Below are 24398 nucleotides of genomic sequence, written 5' to 3' on the forward strand. Positions count from 1 at the left end.
GCGAGGTATTCAAAATGTCACATCCTTAATAACTTGAAACTTGCAGAATGATGCCATGTATAGAGTTCTTTAATTGGTTCATTGCTGTTTTAAGTCCACTTTATGCACAGTAAGTCTAATGGGGACTGGACCTACAGTTTGAAGTGGGATCCGAACCACTATGTATTGAACTCGGGACCGTTTTATTACAAGGTAACGACGTATAGAGTTCTTACTGTAAAATCCTCACAACTGAGTTCTACAGTAAAACTCTGGTAGGCTGATATGGTAAAGTTGCAATGGTATGTTGATATTGGAACACCCATTTTGCAATTCCAAGTATTCATGTATTGACAATTATCTGTAACCAATAGAAAGCTTAATCCTTATTTCTATAATTATTGAACATTAAGAAGGTAGAAAACTAATTATGCAAATTGAGTTTTAGAATTACTTGTACTTTTTATTTACTGATATGAAATTTTTGTGAACACAGAAAAACATATCAATCAGACTAGTTTGAATTCAATCGTGGGTACCAGAGTTCAGACATTTTGGCTGAAATATTCTGGGAATTACACAAAGTGTGCCTAGTCCCCTGTTCTCCCCCTCAGTTCAAGTCCAAAATTTTGTATCAGGAAATTGCTTTATTATATTGGCATTAATTCAGATTAGTCACCAATTGTTTTCAGAAGCGATTATTGGGGATGGGGAACCAGTCTACGACCGGACTGGCTAATAAACTGAGATTCAACGGTTAAAAAAAATCAAAAAGTTTCAGCCAGGCATACATTACACACACTAATTGACACCGAGGTGAAGAATATGCACTTTCCACATGAGTTTAAAGAATAGACTTTTGTAAGTAAGTTGCTTGGAAAAAGTTTGTAATTTTGTGTATTTTATAACCATTGTGTTCTACAGTGAATTGATCCAGTTTTGCTTATCTTTTCACAGCTACCTTGGTGACAGTGCATCTGTTGATTCTATTAGTTCAAGACTTCGTGAAGTGTGTCCCACTCTCTACAGAAATGAAGATGCTGTGTGCTCAAAGGTATTGTATTATTTTAGTGTTTTTTCTGTCTTCTGTCAAAAATGTCTGATTATTTATAGACTATAACTAGGGTTTCCAATTATTATTATTATTATTGTTATTTTTTAAACTTTGTGTTATTTTCCCCCAAATTCACATTTTTATTTTATCACACTTTTCTGCCATATATACGTAAAATTATATGTTCATTGTGCTTTTAAACTAGTATTTTAATTTGTAGGTCACATGGTCTATGCCTGTTTGTGACAGTGTCACAACTATTTTTTTTAGGAAGTTATTTTCTATTATATCTTGGATGAAAATACTGGGATTGGTAAAATACCAACGTACAGTCAACTCTCGATTCAACGACCTTTCACAGTTCCCGGGAAAAGGGTCGTTATTTCGAAGGGGTCGTTATTGGAATTTGCACCAATTTTCAGCTTAAAGGGAGCTCAAACGGACACAAAGATGCCTAGGAGATGGTAACACCATTTATCCTGGTAGTTATACAACCTGTTATGCACAGGATGCGTGTTGTGAGAAGGAAAATAGAACATGAAAAAGTTTTCACAAAAGAGAATTTAAAATAATGTTACTTTGTTTCAATTGTGCACAGTCGTTGCTTTTCCAGGAAATTCTTACATTTCTAGTTCATGAGAAACCCGTTTCCACTGAGACCTATGGAAAGGAAAACAATCTCTCCCTTATTGCAAGCGAAACTCGAAGAATCTTGACACCAGTCAGACTGGTGCCAGCAAAAGTCGGGAGATAATCGGGCAGAATGAATGTTTGATTTTATACTGGTTTACTGGAGCATTGTCTGTTACAAGATTAACTGGCAAGATTAGATCTCTCGGGAGAAACAACACAACCTCTCTAGGTACCAGACAAAAAAAAATAAAGGCAGGGCTGTAATTTTCGTTCTGGTTCGGCTGCGTAAAATACATTGTAAAAAAAAGTCACTTTTCTTTGCTTCAACCAACTTCATTCACCCTCCTTTCCCATTCAAGGGAGCAGTCCAAACACCTTCCTTGACTTGCATTGTAATCCAGCGTGAAAAAGGAAATGCGCAACTTGCGATCTGTTTTTACCCAATGCGTATTGTAGGACAGGTCATTAAACAACGTGGCAGTCGATAATCATTCTGGTTTGGAATTGAATTTCACTTTAAACTGTATATTTAGTCCCGATTAGCCCATCAGCATAAAATGAACTGAAAACAAGCTTTATGTGACTGCGCATTTTCACATATCAAAATGGTAGATCGTTATTTACTCTCACGTTAATCGACCATTTAATGTTGGATTTAGGAGTATTCTCGATGTCAAACACCCACACCTACAAACGCTTTCCCCTTGAATAATGTCTTTTTAATCTGTCTCAGCGACCATTCCTACATTGAACACTCCTTTTTTTTCCCTCCACATGAATGGTTCTGAAGAAAAGTAAATTAAATTTACGTTTTGCTTATCAGAAGGCGCAGAACATGAAGTTATTTGAACTCTTGTTTTGCTTTCTGGAGATCAATTTCGTTATTGTCAAATCAAAACAGCTTTGCGAGATTCAAAACAATAACTTTTTTCTTCGCGCTGGATGAGTCATCGCTGTTATCGGCAAGAGATTTGCAGACGCTAGACAAAACACTGGCGCCAGCTGCATCGTAAAAACAAGGAGACCGGCTGGAAGTTCGAGCAACAGGTGGCGGAAGAGAAAAGTCCCAGCATTTTAAAGACGCAACTGTCGAAGACGGAACTTTTAACAGCACTGTAAAGAAGAAAGAAATGACCCTTGCTTTACGATTTACCACGCAACAGACAATAATACGGGCAATATTTCCTATGCAGACAACAGCATTAAAAAAAATATATAATAAATAAATTTAAAAAAAAACAACTGAATTCTGCAATTATCAACATCGCCGTGCACACCAGTGGCGGAGATTGAGCTGGGGAAAGGGTAGAGGGTCACCTTTTTTTTTTTTACTTGTTCTATGGTTCTTGTTCGTTTTCAAGAATATATCCAGAACTGGTTACTCCATTTTAGACGTCAAAGGAAAGGAAGAGGGTGGGTCCTTTTCCACCCTCGCCTGTAATCAGCCCGCATCAGCAAGAAAATCCTGGCTGAAACAATCTGCATCCCCCCCCCCCCCTACGTTTGCTGACAGGAAAAGAGGGAGAAGTCAGTCAGCCAACGGAACACTTTTTTGGCAGATATTACGACATCGACACAATTAGGAAAACGTATGAAGTGGGAAACGGGAGTTATGATGCACGTAAGAGCGAAGTAAACTTTTGTGGAAACCTGGATGACAACGCACTTAGCGGGTTGACGATCTTTAGTTCACCTATGTGGTTTTGATTATCTCTAACAGTTTCGCTTTTTTATGAAGTGTTGCAGGGAACAAAGAACACGTTTTGAATGAAAGCGGTTACCGGAAGTTGTCGGCTACAAGGCCGAGAATTGCTCACTCACGGGAACCTGCTGAACTCTAGGTCAGAGCTGGACAGATGGGCCAGACCAGGGTTGGCATGTTTAAAACAAAAGTGTTTAAAACACTTTGTTTTAAACGTTTAAAACACACGGCTTTGTTTTTTTTACAAATGTTTTAAACGTTTAAAACAATGTGTTTTAAACATGTTTTTTTTAGAAGTGTTTAAAACACATTTTGGTACTTGATATTTTATAATCAATGATATTTTTTTTGTTTGGCAACCCTGTTTTTTCATTGAATCTGTGGCAATTAATCCGTGCTTTAGGGGTCTCACTTATCGCACAACACTTGACCAACCTTTTGTTCTGACGTCACGGGAGAAAGCTTTTTAATTTTAGGGCACATGCCTACTTTGTATGCACAAGGTAGCAAAACTGTTGTGCGACAACAAAGACCCGTGCTTTACTGTAGAAATCGAAACTTCTCAGTTCTTTGTTTCCTACCGTCCTGTAAGTTTGAGACAGGTGGAAGCTGGAAACTAATATCTGAATACACAATGCGTGATTTTGATCATGACGTGATTTTTATTTCTCTTGTGATACGATTCATTGGTTTGTATAACTGAATGAAGCGCAGATGGTTACTTTTGGTAACATAATTTTGTACTTGGAAAGATAAATTGATCTGGAGAATTTATTATGACACTGCAGGTTGTTTTCTGCTATATAAACTGTTCAGGTAGCAGGAAATATTTCACCTTGATTTTTCCAGGACGAGGATAGTAATTCAATAATATTTAGTTTCTTGAAATTTAGATGAATATGAATCCTAACCTACTTCAACAGTGACGGAAAAAGGGGGCTATTACCCCCAACCTTTGACCCTGCAGTAGAGGTGTGCGGGATCCCGAAAAGTCGGGACCGGGATCGGAGGCAAAACAGGCCCGTAGAGAGGGGCAGGGGGCAACTGCCCCTCCCTGAGAGCATGCTTTGGCACATCTGTGAAAAATTAAGAACACTTTCCTACCTGAAATTCTCAATAATCTTTACAATTATATCATGTGTTACTCTAGCAACATAACAAAGACACTTATTGATTTTGTGATTTATTAGGGTGTGCGGGATTCCGTATAATGTCGTATCATGATTGGGGGAGGGGGGGAATTGCTTCCAGATTCAGACTTCGGAAAATGATTTCGCAATTTTCAGTATCTAGAAGAGTTGTGACATTTTGAGTAGTCTTGTATTAAAAGTGCGTAAAGGTGTCGGATGTTTTTCTTGGGATGTGTTGCTATGAACTTGGAACTGCTTAAATTTTTGCTTCATGTGATAGAGAGAGGGAGTGGATATTTGAGTTTTGTTACGTATCGTTGCATTTCTGCCACTTCTAGCTAATGGCAACAATGACTGATGACGTGAAATTGATGAAGAGACACTCACAAACAGTGCCGAAACCACAGGGGGACATGGGCATTGCCCCCCTCCCCCCACCTTGGACGGAAGTCCATTCTATGGGAAGCAAACATTGAAGTAAAAAAACAAGAGTAGGAGAATCTAAGAATAGCAGGACAATTGGATACTCATGATGGAATTAGTTTTTACGTGTTCCTTGCATTTTTCTTACAGACGGCCAAGGGGACTTGCAAGGGGCAATAGCCCCCCCCCCATTTCAAATTTTATACAAATAACAATACATTTCGTAAAATGTCCTTGCTCGCTTCGCTCGCAATATCTGCTATTCTTATAGTCCAAGTTCAGAGCCATAGCTATGGGGCGGCGGGATTCGGCCCTGGGAGCCAAATGATCTATAGTAAAAATAATGTTTACGGGGTGCCATGGCATTCTCTTTAAGTTATTTGCGCCCTATTAAAACAATTTCTTTCTATGAAATTTAATATGAAATATTAAAGATGACACTAATCCAAGAAGTCATTGATCAGTCAAGGGATTCCTATTTGTTTGTCAGGTGTCAAAACATGTATTTCAACTATAATATAATACAATTCACACAATATTTTGCAAAATGGTTAACGTAACCAGTAGGCAAACATTGTCTGTAGTGATGCAAGAGTCTCCCCTTTGAAGGAAATAGAGTCCGTGGTGGACTAAGGGACCCATGCTTTAATGTTTTAGCAAGTACAAAAAATGTATTACAAATTTTTACACAATCCATCAAAGTGTAGATAATATGTAACCATTATTATTTAATTAATTCGATTTTTCTTACATAACACAATACAATGGTGTTGTTGGATTCACATTAGATACCTTTGTGAGTAAAAATCTTGCATCCTGGAAACCAGAGGGAATCATTATGAAGCATGATTTATAAAGGGCTCCCTTAATCAGTTTTGCAGAGAGGCCCAAAGCTGTTGGTACATATTGATCATCTATTAACATTATCGACCTGTAGATATCAAGTTGATACAGTCTCTATTAGCTTATTTATGTTAAACTTTATATTCTTTGAAGTGGCGTGCCCAGGATTTTCGAAAGGGAGGGGTTATGTCTACATTTTTAAGTAGTCATTTTTCATTTTGCCATATTTTCCTGCCTTTCACGTTATTTTTTTTTAAATATTGGACCAAAAGGAAGGGTTATAACTCCTACTAGTCCCCCTTGGGCACGCCACTGATTCTTTGACAATCTGGAAAGATCATTATCGAAATGTTGCTATTTGATGCTGCTCGAAGTTTTTATTGATCGTTGCAGTTTCAAGATATCATCCACTTATCTCTTTTGGGGGAGGGGGCAAGTGCCTCTGTGTACCCTGCTATATCTGCCAATGTGGCACAATATATTAAGAAATTACCCCCTCTAGGATTGACTTCGCCCCCCCCCCCCCCCCCCCTACAATGAATTCCTGGCTACGTGCCTGGGGCAAAAATTCCTGGCCCGTTCGCGACTTCGGGAAATGACTTCCCGACTTTTCGGGATCCCAAGCAGTCGGGAAATACCGAATGGTCATTTTAAAAAGTCGTCAATTCTCGACGTTTTCTGCATTGTAAATCTCTGAAACTTATCGGAAATTGTTAGTTTTGTACCAGAAGTGCAAAAACAAGCACTTAAGATGGAAATTACGTGTAGAATTCGAGATTTCAAGAGCTTTGGGAAATTTCGAACATATCCCGTCCCGAATGTCGGGATTTAAAGAATTTCCCGTCCCGACCCAAAAAATTATGTCCCGCACACCCTGCAGTATGGTAAACCTTATCTCCAAAGGTAAATAAACTCTCCTTGCCGCCGCTACACTCATAAAAATGAGTATTTTTTCTTTAACGACTTTAAGTATAATTTACTGGGAAAAGGTTGACTTTCTTTTGTTTAAAACATGTTTAAAACATGTTTTTTTTAGCTCATGTTTAAAACTATGTTTAAAACAAAAAAAAACATGTTTTAAACAAAAAAAACAGTTTGTTTTGTTCTTTTTAAAAAAAACACAAATTTTGCCAACCCTGGGCCAGACTTCCAGGCGCCACACATCTGTATTTTCGAACATTCCTGCGATCTTCTCTCTCAAGGTGGTGTATTTATCGATGAAAGAGCTTGACCTGCCATACACATTGGCAAATACTGCAAGTACAGCAGTCATTTCGGGCTGCTCCCCCCTCCTCACCTGCGAGATTTCAGCAGCTCTTAGGACAAGAGGGAGGGGAGGGCAGAGGTCAAGTGCTATTGGATATCACTCAAGCATGGTGTGGTGGTGTCTATTTTTAGTTCAGACCTAATTGTGAGCGGTAGAGCGTTCGTAAAGGGAATGAGTGGAGGAAAAAACCGCATTTTTCGGCCGATTTCCTTCAATTTTTCAACTTTTTTTTTCAAATTTTTCTATCTTTTTCTAAATTTTTCACGGTTCCCTGGAAAAGGGTCGTTACTTCGAGAGGGTCGTTATACCCGGGGTCGTAGAATCGAGAGTTGACTGTACTTGATTGGTATTGGCAAATATTTCGCTAACCTCTGTGGCTCAGTGGTTAGCACAGCATGCTTCGGCACCAGGGTTCTGGGTCTTTCTTATTGGGATATGTATGAATAATGGAACTTTTTTCTTTCCAGGCAAATGAAATATTAATGAATGCAAGAAAGGAGCTAAACAAGGATGAAAGAGAAGCATTGCTGCAGTCAGCACTAGCAGTTAGTATTTTCTTATTACTAGTTATTGCATAGCTCCCAATTACTTGGAAATCCTGGAATATCTGGAAAAATTGGGGAAATTTACGCATGAGTAAGGATGTCAATCAGTTTCATAAAAATAATTGTACGTGAACATGAATTTTTCACATATTTATTATAAATATTAATTTGCCACAATAGGTGCTCACATAAGCAGAATAAAACATCTAGAAATATGGGAAGAGGGCACTTACAAGTGGTTGAATTCCAGATCTTCTTTCCAATGTTTTGGAACCATTTCTGGTTCCTTCTTCAGGGTTGACCAGGATTTTTTTTAAAATTTAAATTTTTAAAAAGCAGAATCCTAGAAATCAGATTGATCCACAAAATTAGAACTCTGTAAGGTGTCTTCTGGATTTCCTGCTTCCAATTGTAAACAAAGCTAGTAGGTTCAAATTTCTATAGAATCTTGCACAATGGGAAGGCACGATATTGTCAATATTGATTGTATGTTAATTAATGGTAATTTGTTGTTTACTTTTTACTATGGCTGAGCCGATACCACTTAGAACCAATATCCATACTGATGCCAGTGCTAGACACCAACATCATTGCTTGAAAATTGTAATTATTAAAAATTGTTCAAGAGTTTTGCTTTAAGACATTCAATAATACATGTCATGTCATCGCGAAATCCAGTTTTTTACGCAACATTGGTTCAAACTAAAAAGTAAACTTACAATTTTGCATAATTGCCAAGATAATTAGAGACTAAAAGTGTCTTCTTGAATTTTTGCAAACCCTGTGAAAGATCATTATGCCGGAAAAGTACCTGCTGCTATCATTAAATAACTTCCAACCGATACCACTGGTATTAGCCAATGCCGATACAGTGGCAACGGTATCAACTCAGCCCTTGTTTTAACCATTTAGAGTCGAAGTGTATGTGCCTCAAAATGATGTGCTTGCTTACCTATGGCTACTTGATCTTCATTATCTTTTCAGTTATGTAAAGAAGTTGCACCACAACTTAATCTTCCTGTGGTATGTAAACAATTTGCTGGAAGTCATTTCTATGATGGCATATTAGATCTGTGTATGACAACGGCAAACAAACTGGATCCAAAGAATATAGCTGTACATTACTACAAGAACAAAGAGCCTCGAGAAGACCAGCAGGGATATGATGCTTACATGAAAAGGTAATGTGTGATGACTAGAGCCACATATTTATGGTAAACAAAAAATAAGATTTCGCTACAAAAACTGTACACATTTCAGGATCAAAAGTGGTATATAATATGGCATTTTGGTGTTAAAATGATGAATATAACCCTAAATTTGATTTTAGAAACTACATTTATTACACAAAATAAAGATTTCCATTCTAATAATACATTTGTATAGTTATCAGAGTATTAAATTTATTCTTGCGTAAAAGAGTCCATTTTTGCTTCTCAAATATTTACATCAGAATTAGTGAATTTTCTGATTTGCATAACTCTCAGAATAAGCCAGACTTCAGAAAGTGTCATGTTGGTAAATAAACTCTAAATTTCGTGTTTGAGTGTATTTCGCATTTTGCAGTTCATTTCACATCATTTCGTGAGAAAATATGGTAGGAAAAAATCACCTCACACCTCAAAAACATGAAAAATAAAACATTATAGTGTGTTATCTCACAATTCGTAATTTGGAGTGTGTGGTGAACAAAACATTATTGAAGGGAATGGAGAGTTGAAGAACTGGGTTTGAATATGTTTCTCTCTTGTTTTCCATCTAGGTCTATTTGGCCAGTGATTTGTAGTGTAATGATTAGAGCCCGGAAGTTCAGGCATTTATTTTCGTTAAAATAGGCAGGCAAAAAGGCATTTATAATGTGGAAAATAGGCACTAAAAATGAAAAAAAGACAAAATAAAGCGAAGAAAGGCACATTTGGAAGTCACTTACTTTTATCTATAATCTCTGGCAAAATGTTAAAATCTACATTGGGAAGAGCATTTCAATGTTCTCCTTCTTGATTACACATAACTACAAGCTGTTTTTTTTAGTTCTCAACATTCTTTGATAGTCGTCTGTCAGAGAGAATGTTTTTCATAATAGAAAATGATCTTTCTACTTCGACAGAAGTTATTGGAGCATACATAAAACAAGCTAATGTAGCTGGACTCATTTTGGTAACAGCATTTTCACCTTTTAGAATATCACAAATTGTTTTCAATTGTTTCAAGTTATTATTTGCACTCACTACACGTTTGCACTTTTCCGAAACAGCTGACCCCTTTTCTCCTTGCACTTCCATCATCTGCTGCATAGATTCCTCGAAGATTTTCAGGGATGCTACAAGAGTCTCACCTCTTTTTTCTAGCTTTGTAATTGTCTCTGGCAATGCACAATAATGTGCAAAAATAAAAGACAGTTCATTCTTCAGTTCTGAATAGCACAGGAGTTTTTCACTTCACGAATTGAAGCTGCTTCATTTTCTGGAAGAGCATCGATCACCTCACTGATTTTTTCAAGGTTGTTAGCATAATATATAGCTGCTGATATCCAGGTTCCCCATCTTGTCAAGACTGGTTGCGGAGGTAAACTAAGCTCAGGTGCAACTTCCTGAAATTTTCGGGTTCGAGAGGGAGATTTCAGAAATATCTTCTTTGTGTTCGAAATCAACCTCTCCACTTCAGCAGTCAATCATGCACAAGGAGCATGAAATACTTTTTTCTCACACTTTTTTCCTTCAGCAATGTTGAAACATGCGTGAGTTCAATATTACTTAAATAAAGCTAAAATTATTCACATAATAAACGGGAAAAAAAAAATGCCAACATATTTTTTAAAAAAATGTTCAAATTTCATTGAAAAAGGCAAAAAAAGGCATTATAATTAAAAATAGGCAGTGGGGTCCCAAATAGGCAAAATGAAAAGGCTTCTAAAACATTCGAAACAACATAAAAAACGTATATCCGGGAAATTTTTATCAATATATGCAGTAGATAAAAAGAGGCATTTTGCCAAACTTCCAGGCTCTAGTAATGATAAAACTCACAACTTCAGTTTGTTGTATTTAGCTTCTTTCTAAACATTGGTTGTGATTGATAGAGTTATACGTGTTTATCTTTCACTTTTAATACAAAAAAATCATCATGATTTGTTCTGTAAATTTCTTGAATCACTTGCTTCATTCCAAAATGTTTACAACTTATTAAGACTGAAATAAAATTTTAATGAAAATGATTAAGTACCACTACAAAAAGTTTGTTGATAAGAATAACTGATAATTAGGGGCATGCATATTTCGTTTTTTATGAAAGAACGAAATTTCAAGAAACACATTGTAGTGTTAATTTTTCATGTTTTTGAAAGGTGTGAGAGACATTCTGCTACTATGTTTTGTCACGAAATAATGCGAAATGAACTGCAAATTGCGAAATAAACTCTTAAACACGAAATTTAGGGTTTAGTTACCGACGTGACACCTTCTGAGGTCTTGAATTATCCTGTGATTTATGCAAATCACGGAAAATTGATTAATTCTGCTGTTAATATTGGAGAAGCAAAAATGGACTCATTTACACAGAAATAAACTTAATACTCTGATAACTACATAATTGTGGTATTAGAAGTGAAATGTTAATTTTGTGTAATAAGTATGGTTTTTAAATCAAATTTAGGATTATATTCAAAATTTAAAAACCAAAATGTCTTTTTATATACTACTTTATATCCGATTTTTCACCGCTATAATGCCGAAATTTCATTTTATTTACCACTTTTCAACCTGAAATTCACTCTGTTTTTATACCGAAATTTTGCTTTTTTATTTACCAAAATTATGTGCCTTTACTGATAATGTACTGACGTAATATAAAATGACAATCATTTCACAAAGAAGGTGTATGCAGCTATTACTGTAAAAAGTAGAGATGGACTGATATAAAATTTTTGCCAATATCGATTAAATGTAGATCTGAGGCAATACCAATTTGGCCTGATACAGATGCCCTTATCGATTCCAACTGATATAAATACAGTGAAATCTCACTTTTACATTTTTCAAGGGACCAAAGTGAAAAATACTTAAAATGTAGCAAAATGTAAAATCCAGAAAAAAATCCAGTGTAGTTTGAAATAAGAACCATTTTAATGTAGTTCAGAATATTATAAATTTTAAAATAGTTTTTTGGAACAATGTCATAATCTACTAGAGTTTTGTTTTAAAATATTCATAATTTTACAAACTTCATTTCTCCCCACAGTGCTATTACCAAACTAATGATGGTTTTGCATAATTTACAGGATATTTAGACTCCATGAAAGTGTTGTGTGGTATTTTTGCATAATCGTTGAGATACCCAGACTTCAGAAAAGTATTGGCCAGTATCTGTGATTAAATTTTAATGGACACATCTTGATACCAACACCACTGGTATTCATCGATACAGATACATCAGCTCAGGCTTAATAAAATAGCAACATAAGATTTACAGCTGCTGATAACCTATGTTCCACCATTTGAATATTAAGCTGTAGAGAGACTGCAAACAAAAGAACCTTGTGCCAAAGTCCTTCATTCACCTTCCCTTTCATTCATTCAACTTGGGCACAAGGAAGCATGCTCCACTCTGCCCTCCCCTCCACGTGGGAGTATGATGCACAGGAGTTGTGGGTCTGTGCAGTCTCTTTTTGCCTGTGATTCCCTTTTATAAATGTTCCACACCTTAAATATACAAGGATAGGTAGAAAGCATGTGCCTGTTGTCAGTTGTTAAGATTCAATAAAATGGTATCTCGCTAAATAATTAATCTTTTAAAGGTGTATTAGTGATATGCAAAGGAAGGAAATTTTTGAAGTAAGTCTTGAAGCTTTTGTGGTGATGAATGATGAACAAATTCTCTTGGACTATCAACCAGGTCAATTCTGGAACAGTTTCCAAGCTTTCGAGAGCTAATGTCACTCTCTTCTTCAGGTTGACCTGGTCGATAGTTCAAGAGAATTTGTTCATCAAAGGAGATTTTTGTCTAGTTTATGTGTGCGTTTGTACTTGATTTCATCACATACACATTCACTCGCTCATTTTCTCTCTCTCTCTCTCTCTCTCTCTCTCTCTCTCTCTCTCTCTCTCTCTCTCTCTCTCTCTCTCTCTCTCTCTCTCTCTCTCTCTCTCTCTCTCTCTCTCTCTCTCTCTCCCTCTCCCCCCTTCCTTCAATCCTCAAGTGAAACTAATAGTCGTAATAGTACAATTAAGTATTTTTTTTCTTTTTTCTAGGATGGACTGTTACAAAGAAGTTACAATTGTTTTGGATCAATTGTACAATACAAGTGTTCTTCCACACCAGACACCATCAATCCTCTCGGAGTCTTTTTCACTTCCTCCTGCCCAAGAAATCCAACTGACACCTTCTGAAGCAGAGAATTATGTAAGTATTTTCCATCTTTTGCAGTTTATGCATCATTCTCATTTTGAGAGTGATGGAGTGAGTACCGGAAGTGAATTCAATAGTGATGGCGATGAATAGGCAAATTTTGTTGCCTAATAAGTACTGTGCCGGTAGTTAACAGAAAGCTACCTTTGAAGTACGTATAGCACACAAACGATCCTTTTCCCATAAATTTTGAAAGCCTCCCAAAAGACTGCACGGACACATCACATTCTCTCTCTCTCTCTCGGTGTGTGTGTGTGTGTGTGTGTGTGTGCACAAACTGTGCCCTGTTGCTCGACTCAACCATAACTGAATGGTAAAGCAGGGACTTGAAGTTAGTGGTAGGCACATGTTACCTCTTGACGCAACAACTATCCGTATTAAGTTTTGAAAAATCTCCCAATTCATTTCCGCACCCTATATAACATCAAATATTGCCATGAAAGCCATTCAAAATGGGCTAAGTGCAATTTTTGCATATGGATATTCGGGGTGGGTGAAAATCGGTCCAAATTCCAATAATAATAATCATTTCCTTAGAATCATGAAATGTAATAGAATCGAGACTTGACTCTAATGAGTTTCCAAAATACTTAGGCATGGTGTGTAATTTTTCTCTCTTCATACAGGTAACCCAGATTATCCGAGTAGCTCTTTCATCTTCAGACGAGTTGCTCCACGTGGCCATATACAGCTGGATGGTTGAAAAGAACATGTGTGATAAACTTATCAGAGTAACGCAGCCAAGTTTGGAATTTTACTTGATGAGGAAAACAGAACAAAACCCAGATGCAATTCAGATATTTGATGTATTGTGGAAATACTGTGAACTGAAGAACAAACACGAAGAAGCTGCCAAGATTCTGTACAAACTTGCTCAAAAACCAGGGTATGCAATTTCTTGTTACTAATTTTTTTTTGGTTTGTCCAACTTCCAAGCAGTTTAACACGTTGGACTAAGGTTGCTGTAGTAACACAAAATTATGTGCAGATGTCATCTTTTAGTTTAAAATAAGTAACCTGAAAGTTATTATATCTATAAAATACACATTGATTTATTTTATATTTGGTACCTTTTGACAATTGTCTCCTTTGCATCTTCAGACCCAGTAGAGGAATATAACTTACATTCCCATAAAGTTAGAATGTAAATTTGTCTTTCCATTGTATTCTTTCTTTTACAGCACATTTAGTTTGTTTCACATATTTGGGTTTGGAGCTACATTCCTGAAAGTAGTTATCTGAAATAAAGTGTTTTAATTACTCAGGTTACTAGCTGGCATAGTTGTTTTTTGTGCATCAGTATGCAAGTAATGTAAATATATTTTAAGAATGAAAAATCTTCTGGTGGAAATGCTTCAGTATGCAGTCTGTGCATTATTGACTGTAAAATGCTGTGTATCTGTTATGTGTCGTTATTATGCATTTAAAAATAATGTTTAAATCATTCAAATGTTATACTCTCTCTTTTTAGAAGCAGCATAACGTTAAGGGAGCGCATCTCATACCTTGCACAGGCTAATCTTTGCTTAAAGAGTGAAAGAAGTGGATATGCTCCTTCGCTTGGTGCCTTTTTACATGAAATAGAAGATGCTATTGAGGTGGCCCGCATCCAAGAGCAAGTAAGTATGCTGATCAGTGAGGTATTTAAATGAAGTCATGTACATCTTTGGATTTTCCAGTAATAACTCAATTATGCATGTTGATATTGCAATTAAGGCTGAACCTTAATTGAAACAATATCAATCAATAACAATGCCAATATTCTTCCTGATTTCCCAATACATGAAAATTACAACAATTCAAATTTATTCAGAATATTAACAATTGAGGGGTTCAGAGCACAAGAGTGGCATAAATCCATTAAATACAGTTTTGAGAAAAAGGCATATTTAGATAACCTAGTACTATGTTTAGCGTGCCTGTATGAGTAAGAATTTGAAACTCAGGAGATACTTATTTCTAGCACTGAAATGTTGATACTTCACAGTACTAAGTTGTACCACGGTCATAGGCATCCGGAAAGGGGGGTGCTGTGCCAGAGCATGGTGCTGATCACATCACCTCCAAAAAGTTGATCGAGAATGTGTGGGGCCCTACCCCCATATACCCTAAATGTGCCTTCATGGCACTGTGCTATATGCATGAGGAATTTTACCCTACATGTAACTCCATTTCCACGAAAAGTCTGAACCCCTTAATTGTAAATTGGAATTATATCATAATTATCTACCAAAGATTTGGTTAAACTCTTTCGGCGCATATGGATATTATTGGAAAGTTCACAGCCAACGTATGAGTTTTGATCCTTTTGTGAAAATTAATTGCTCTGTTACTATTTGCTATATAGACATGAAATTTTGCACACTGATTCAAAATACTAAGGGATGGAAGTTATCGTACAGAAATATTATGTATATTTCTTCAAACATCAGTGTTGCCATTGTAAAATATATTTCAAAATCTAAAAAAAAAATTTTTTTTGTTCTTGCATGTCTCTTTACACACGTTAAGCGGTTTCAACATCACGAGGAATAATAAATTTACCATTCATCTGGGAAAAGAAAGATGGCATGAAGCGTAAAAGAAATAAAGTTGACATTGGCATATAAATATATCTTCAGACCCTCAATTTTGTGTTTGAATACAAAATGCTAAAGTTTAAAAAAGAATTTACAAAAGACTGTGACATTTTCTTCAAGCATCAGTGTTGCCATCTCATAATAATAAACATTTCTATAAAATTTCATTATCATTTATTTTTAAAAAAATATTCAACCAATGATACATATTCATCCGAATAAGGTAATTTTTTATATTTTATGTGGTATAATTTTTTAATTTAGTCAGTGTTGCAAACCAAAAATCATTACAATATGAGTAAGAAATGTAAAAATCAGCTCATCATAAGAATAAATATGTGGCATGAAAAAATGAGAAGTTCAGTTTACTATGGCATCCAAACATATGCTACGTTATAGTTTTTGGATTCTTGATAACATGAAATCAACAGAAGTTCACTTTTGTGTGATAGTCTTCAAAGTATTTTTGAGGCACAAAGGAACTAGTACTTAGGTACACAGGAATTCGAAAGAAACGCCCTCCCTTACGGTTATGCAACCCGGAATTTTATATCATCTAATTTCGCCTGGTAGTGTAGTTCCCGAGAGGAGCAGTGTTTCCAAACCTATAACCGCAGTGTTTCCAACCCTGTATTGGTTGGTTGGTTGTTGATTTGGTGTTTTAAGTCCAGATTGCTCAGTATGACTAATTGGGACTGGACCTACAGTTTAAAGTGGGATTCAAACTACTTCGTGCCTCCACCGGGACCCGTTGATTACAAGGCGACGACGCTACCACTGCGCCATCCAAGCCTGTATTGCTTCGTAGAAGACGAAACCTTCACGTAAACTTCTTCATTCGTTAGTTACATTTGGTTTACAAACTCACATTACAGGACACTCTTTTCCTGTATTGCATGTTTTCTGGAGCATTTATTTTTCCTTATGCGGAAAAAATTCTGTAATTATTTTTCATTTTATGTTTCGCAGCTTGTCTACCATTTATTGGCTAATCGCAACAATGAGGATGAATGATGACTCGATTAAATTGATAAAAGGACAGTCATAAAGGAACCATGGGGGCTAGATTCATATTATTATTATGACTATTATTATTATTATTATCTTTCTATTTTTTTACTTTACTTTTGGCTAATCGCAACGATGATGATTAGTGTATGATAAAATTCATGAAGGAACACTCATAAACAATCATACCCAGGCCGGGACTCCAATCCTGGAATTTCGTCAGCGAGATCAAAAGCTGACGGCTTACCACGCTCAGGCACAGCGGCGGTCAATTATTATTAGTGATAGTGTCTCGAGTAGTGTATTTTCCCACCATATTCTTTCATTCAATCATGAAACGGATGAAAATTCAAATGTTAAAATACCTGCCTACGTTTTTTTTTGTTTTTTTTTTTAGCCTGCAATATAAACCCCTACTGCACGAAACCAAATTGTGAGAATAGGAAACAGAACCAAGTTAACATATCTTGACCGTGGAAAGTGTTAATACAAAATCTAGAAAAGAGCAATTTAACAGTTACGTGATTGCTTTTCCATTTGTTGTATGGGAAGAATTGTCTGAAATGTGTGTGTAGTGGCAGGCAAAAGAGAATACAAAGATCGAATAGAGAGGCAACACTGTCACTGTTCTGCACTGCACAGACAACGCGTCTCGTCGAGTGGGCGGGTCACTGTGGGTGCGAGCGAGCTGCTGTTGCTTCTGCAAAAAGAACACTGACAGACAACTGAATGACGCTCCGCTTAAAATCTAGTCAATCGAGAAATGATTTGTTGAGGAAGTGAATTGAAATATAAACACCAGAATTTGGTCTAAGCCTATAATGGTTACTCGCAATAAGAGCTGATCAATTTTTACATGTGGAATTCCGTAATGAAAGAGGCAACAGGCTGCACTTCACACCTTTAGCCTGGTAACACCAATAAATCATCTCATTATATGTGTTCGGTTATGTTGATAGTCATGTTTAATATAATACCTTCAAACACAAACAATATCATGGACTCACTCAGAGGAAGAATTCAATTTTACGCTTTACTTTCCTGAAGATAGTGTAGCAATATAATCATTCCGCTCCATTTTCGTATTCTCAATTGAACTCGCACTATTTTATCCAGATGTTGAGCCCCACCTCCCTTCTCCCACCTTAAAAATTCTTGGGTGAGAGGCTACAAACTATACTAAAACTGAATTACAGACAATACTTTACGCCTCAAAGTGACGTGACCTAGAACGTAGTGAAAAATCACTGGTGCAAAATTCAACGTAATGAGGATAAAATGAAATTAGGAAAATGTATGTGCTACAAAGTTTTACATACATACATACACATAGTTACTTCCGTGTAGAAGACATTTCTTCACATTTTTCTTACCTTGGCTTCCTTGAATTCACGAAAATGTAAAGCCATGAACGCGTTAACCCCCTATAATCACGGAGTCCCAGGTTCGATTCCTGGTGGAGACACACCTGCCTAGTGGTTCGGATCCCACTCTCAAGTGTAGGTCCCACTTCGGGTAGCCTTTCTGAGCATGAAATGGAATTAAAACAAAATTGGAACACGGTAACACATCACAACACACGTGCAGAGGGCGTTGAACTTAATGACTGACAATTATTATATACATCGGACTTTCAGCGAAGCTGGAATAAGGTCTATTTGCCATGCCAAATAGTGTGAATTTTCTGTCTCGTGGTGCCTTCTTTACGAAGTGCACGCAAGTTATCTAAAAAATTCAAATTTGAGGGTGAGTCGAGCTATGTTTCTTTCAATAAGACTCTTCACTTCAAACATATTTTGCTCTATAGCTGTCGATTTCGAATGGACATCTAAGACTGGTTGTTTAGCGGACCGGATTTGGAGCAAAATCACGGACTATCATAGTTCCAATCACACTAGAGACGTAGCAAAAATTGTTCGCCTGAAGATGAGAGAAGAGGTGATCTCTTGAAATGTCTCGAAATTTAAAGATAGAATATATGGTCAATAAAAAAAAAAACAATGGATAATGTCCAATTAAGTAGAAACGCTGTTAGAACCGGTGTTCATTCACAGAGCAAAAGGGTTATTTGGACAAAATCCTGTTTCCCTTCTGGCTGCTTCGGAGAAGGGGGCTTTGTAAAGTTAACGTTTCTTGCCCAAGCGGTAGGCCTAATTAGTTGATTGACGACGAGTTCCTTCGTAGGTAAACGCGGCAACAGAGGATCACTGCCATAAATGTGGTTCCCGCGCCGGCTGAAAGAGCGACGGGAATTTAAAGGAACATTGACACTAACTTCAGACAAACATCCAATAATTTCCTTAGGTTTCAAAGCTGATCCGAAGGGACAACAAATACCAAAGGAAGACATGAATTAAATGATCGATTGGTCCGTCCTTCTGTTAATGGACGGCAATTCATATTAACAATAATAATCGTAAGCTTATCACTAAAGAGTCAACAATCAAAGCTAATACGCATCTATTGATCAGAAATTACTAGAGTGTTAAAGTTGTTTTTAAATCTTTTGTTATTATATGTCGCTATTCTGCCACTTTCGGCTAATGAGGATGAGTGACGATTAGATTAAATTGATACCATGATACCAATACTGAAGCCGTGGCTCGAACCCGGAAATTTCGTGGGATCGGAAGTGGATCACTTAACGCGCTTGGCCACCAAAGAGAACCGACTCTGCTGTCAAGTGCGGTTAGTGGTGGACTAACAATCCAGACACCGAATGTTCCGGGTTCGAGTCCCGCCCAAACCTTTGTCAATTTCTTAATCGTCAGAAATCCCTTCACAATCTAAGACATAACACTTTATCAAAACTTCATTCCCCTCCCCTCCACCTCAAATTTAATACTCAATCTTCCCAACAATATTTCCATGCCAATTTTAAACTTCCTGTTGATATTGCTCCCTCCAAAAAAAGCAATCTAAGACGTAATATTAATACACAAGAGTTGGGATTCCCTGCCCCCCAAAATAATTATCAATCCAGCTACCTGAAAATCCCACTAACTTCATTAATCGCCCACCATAATTTCCCTATCAATCTAAGGCCTAATATGTAAGAGTTGGATATCGCCCCCCCCCCCCCCCCCGGGCCGATATTACTTATTACCCGTAACAATTCCCCTGACAATCTACAAATTACTATTTGTATATCAGCAATGGCTAATTGATAACGTAATTCATCAACGTCAGTCTGCGCCATAATGCCCCCCCCCCCCTCTGCTGGGCACCCTTGATTTAGAACTGTGACAACGTGAGAGGTGTAATGTAACTAATAGTTAAATGTTAGGAATTGCTGCATGTATGCTGCGCATTTGAATTTCATGTGAATCAAATCTGTCAATAATATGAATATTAATATTATAGAATATAATATCGTGGTGCAGAGGTGTAAAGAAGTAACCATGAGCACCAAGTATCAATAAGAAAGATTTGGAAAGATAAGTTGCATATGGAGATGTGTGTAATTAGTTTGTTCTGGGATGTAGCAAAGAACATCGGTTAAACCGTGTGGGGTTTCAATACTCTGTCCATCCCCGTTGGTTTCAAGCACTGCATCTAGTCGACGAGGCAAGGATTCCACGAGCAGATGTCTTCTCCTTAAACTCTTCCAAATATCAAACACGTGAGCCAGTAGAGCTTCCATTGTTCTCAGCTGTCTAGGTTCCCACTCTCTCACCATCAACGCCCAAATGTTTTCGATTCGGAGACTTCGCTGGCCAATCTACTCTTGAAATTCCTGGGTGCTGATTAAACCAGGTGGTGGTCGCTTTCGACGTATGGACACTGCTGTTGTCTTGATCGAAAGTCACGTGCGGAATCTCATCTTCAAGGTGTATCTCTCGCGCGCTGGGAAGCATGTGGTTTTCCAGCACTGTTACGTATTCCTGCGAATTCATTCTCGAGGACACTTCCACCAATCCATCTACTCCAGGCGAACTGATCCATCCCCACACCGCCACGGATATCCTGTCACTCCTAGCATGGGTAGAAATGTTCTCGGGGCCGTAGCGAGTGTTGTTGCGCCTCCAAACATAAACCTGACCATTTTCGTCGGACGAAAATACTTTCTCGTCGCACAAAATTACGTTCTGCCAAAATTCTTGAGGAGCTGGTAAATATTGTAAAGAAAACTGATCCGTGCTTCGTGATGGAATGCATCATTGCTTCTTTCTTTGCCGCTCGACGGTGCCGAACTGTTGAAGCATGGCACTCCAGTTTCAACTATTCGCGAATCTTCGTTGCAGCCATAAAGGGATTGCCCTCGCTCATCTCAATGTTGCCTGCATCTTCTTCCCTGGTTGTCTTCCTCGGCCGGCCTTTGTTGGGTCTTGACTTCATTCCTTGGTCCCCTTCTTCCTCGTAACGCCGAATCCAACTCCTGACGCATGAATCGTCCACACCAAGGGTCGTAGCAATCTGAAGTGCAGAAGATCCGCCGCACAAGAAAATGCGGACTATCTTCTCTCTTGTAAATTCCAAAGTGTAAGGCATGATGAAATGATGTTGTAAATGAACATTCGGACCGAAGGGACATGCTGCACGTGGCACATGCCTCTTGAAACCACCTTATCATTGGTGCATGTAGAGTTTCACGCCCATACGGGTGCAGAAAGTTTCATTTTATTGGTTCCGTTGCAAGTGACATGCTCAAGGCATAGATACGTGTAAAACTGCTCCAGGATCTCGAACGAAGCAACCACCGGGGCTCGAATTAAAGCCAAAGCGTGGTGGCAAAAGGCAACCGTGAAGTTACTGCATCTGAGATTTAGATCAATCAGGGTCTGCCTGGTGTGTGCAAAGAAACTTGCGCTTTCTTTAGGAAATAAGGATACTATTGAATCAATGCAATGTAAAAGAGTATATACCGTAAAATATACATTACTATTGACTCGTGCATTAAAAATATGCATTGTTTTCTTGCACATTTCTGCCCGCAATGAATATAAATGTATAATCTATTAAATTAAGCAGGTGCATGCAGATTTAAAAATATTGATAAGATGATTCAATTGAATTGAATTGATTTGTTGTTTTTTAAGCCCACTTTGTGCACCGAAAGGCTATTTGGGACTGGGCCTACAGTTTATAGTGGGTTCCGAACCACTATGTGCCTCCACCGGGTATCGAACCCGGGACCCCTTGATTAAAAGGTGACGACTCTACCACTGCGCCATCGGGGAGGCCGTAGTCCTCTTACGGAGATAATTCGTTCGGATCAATAGAAATGCCCTATCAAAACAATTGGGGAATATTATTGTCAATGTGGATATTCTTCGGAAAATGTGTTTCTAACAACAGTTTACCTAAATAGTGGGACGTGGGGTGAGAGATAGGGACGGAGTTGGAAGAGAGAGAGGGAAAGCACACAATTTTCTGTTCAGTGCGAATTTTTGGGATTGCTTTTTCCTAGCGCACCAAAAACACAATACGTATAACCCAAATCTTCAATAGCGAAATTGTGAGTCAATCACTCAACTGGAATAAAAAGTACGGATTTAAATCTAGGAGGCCAGAAGATAGTTATTGCGCTACCATGTGCCAATACAAAAAAAAATCCACTTTGCCTGCCAGAATTGTCATGCCTGAGTGACATGTAGTTTACGTTAGTTGTGAGAGTTGCTTCAATTCCATTGCCTGCCAAGAAGAATGATAGCGTTGAAAGCATAAAATACGGAAATGTGCATGTTTGGCGAGCTATGAGAAAAGTAGATCCTTGTGTTTTCTTTTCTAATTTTACTCATTTTATGTCACCTTTTACATATAACCAATGGCGACAGAGGATGCATGATGCTTCAGGGAAATTGATGAAGATTGAAGAAACAACGAAAAAGAAAAACTCATAATTATCAGAGGCTAGGACCCAAGAATCCTGGCTACGCATCATGTTATGATATTTAAGTATATCACGGATTGCTGCTAAATCCTTTCCTAGATATTTGTAATGAATGAACCCCCGCCCCCGCTACGAGAAAAAAAAAGACTATAGAATGTGAAACATTCACAATGTAATTGCATTGCTTTACATCGCTTCTGGCTGTATTTTAACACATTCGGGTCTGGCCTCATAACACAGCATTGTTACCTCTGGTCTGCGGTTTTTGGTTGTTTTTCAAAAAATCATAGCAAAAATATTTTTAATTTGTTTTTATTAAACCACATATTTCTTAAATCTACAAAACTTCCTCTTTTCAATGAACAAAAATTTGTTAAATTTTATTTTCATTTTCAGACGTTTTTTAATATTTTTTTCAGCAATGTTTTGTGAAGAAGAAAAAAGTACAACATTGTAACAAATGTTAATATAGAGATATTTTAAGTTCGTAATCTGAAAATTTCAATAATTAACTACATAAACTATCAATACATCTTTTGAATCTTGCACAAGAATACTTCTTATGTGCACATAACAAAAAATAATTACAAATTACAAATAATTATCTTTTGTATGAAAAAGTGGCTGCAGGACAGGAACAGACGATGTATCAGTTGGTTCTGCGTCATCTGTAAAAATTAAAGAAATAAAGAAATAAACTAAATAAATAAAATAAATTTTCATTTTACATACACTATACAAAATAATAAATGGAAAAACAAAAAATACATCAGTGCATGTAGGAGAATCAAGCAAGAAGCAAGATGAATAGACCCAAAAAAATAACCTCTTCTCACTTCATTAATAAAATACTAGAGTTTGCAACACTGTTTATATTGTTGACAATAATTATTACGAATATAACCTACCTTCCAAATCTTCAAATTCATCTGCATCATCAAAATCGTCGCTAATTTCAAACTCTGAGGCGGAATCCTCTCTGCAGTCTGGATCTAACGACGCCATTCTAAACAATGCAGAGTACATCAACCCGACAACAAACAGTCACAGGTGCGAGATAAAAATAGCACATGAGTCACTTAGAGGTCGGAATTTCAACAGAGGGGCTTGAATGGACACGCGCATGAGACGAAGTACGAGCATAGCCCGTCGTTCAATCGGCAAAGCGATTGCATACCGCACGACGGGCTATGCCCGTCGTTCGTCCACATTGAATGTAAATGCACTGCGGGCTATGCCCGTCGTGAGACCCCAATGTGTTAAATGTAGTAAGAGATCAGCAATAAGTTGATTTTTTTTCTTTTTGATCAAGGTATAAGTGTATTTGAGCGCAAGGGGCTACCTATTTCATCATTCTATATAGCACCAGGCACAAATGCATCAATTTCTATTTCGGTTATTTTACATCACTCTTCTGCCTCTTGAGTTAATCGCGTTAATACGGATGAATTATCAATTTTTAAAATTGTGACGGGACAAACTAAGTGATACATTCATGCCTGACCAGAGTTCGAATCTGGAACATATCACAGATCATATATCCGGAACATATGACCTCGCTTCGCTAAAAAGGCTGGCAGAAATGTATCGGAAAAGTGTAGGAGCACCAAAAACCGGTTTCACCCAGCACAGACGATGAAATCATTTACAGCGACTCGCTGTGGCAGTGTTGCTTGCCACCCCCTCCCCCTTGCTCGCAGGTAGCCTTCTCAGCACCCCACCTGCTGATGGAAGAGTACTGTCAAATGCTGGCACCCTCCCCCCTTCCTCCCAAGGTTAATAAATGAGACTCTTGCACTTTCAAAACCCTTATCACAAGAAAAAGCTGGCATCAATTTTACACCACCATAAAATAAGTATTCAATAAGATTTACACGGGAAACATTTCTTAACATATTTTCTTGATTCGGACTAAGGTCAAATTAGAAATAGTCAAAGGAATTATACGCAAGAGAATTAAATTACTGAAAATATGGAAAAGCGCGATACCGAAATCTGT

At 37.4% G+C, this 24398-nt stretch overlaps 1 protein-coding gene across 1 annotated transcript in view; it reads left to right on the forward strand.

The window, feature by feature from the left end:
- LOC145991776 (nuclear pore complex protein Nup155-like) overlaps positions 1–24398 on the forward strand; it is a 108626-nt gene that overhangs the window by 69980 nt on the left and 14248 nt on the right. Inside the window, exons 13-18 of the mRNA XM_083127827.1 lie at positions 937–1033; positions 7499–7576; positions 8561–8757; positions 12823–12973; positions 13606–13865; positions 14451–14598. Coding sequence (XP_082983953.1) covers positions 937–1033; positions 7499–7576; positions 8561–8757; positions 12823–12973; positions 13606–13865; positions 14451–14598 — 931 coding nt within the window. The remainder of the gene's footprint in view (positions 1–936; positions 1034–7498; positions 7577–8560; positions 8758–12822; positions 12974–13605; positions 13866–14450; positions 14599–24398) is intronic.

This window comes from Lepisma saccharinum, chromosome 8, assembly GCF_977018435.1.
Source record: "Lepisma saccharinum chromosome 8, izLepSacc3.1, whole genome shotgun sequence".
Taxonomy (NCBI): Eukaryota; Metazoa; Arthropoda; class Insecta; order Zygentoma; family Lepismatidae; genus Lepisma; species Lepisma saccharinum.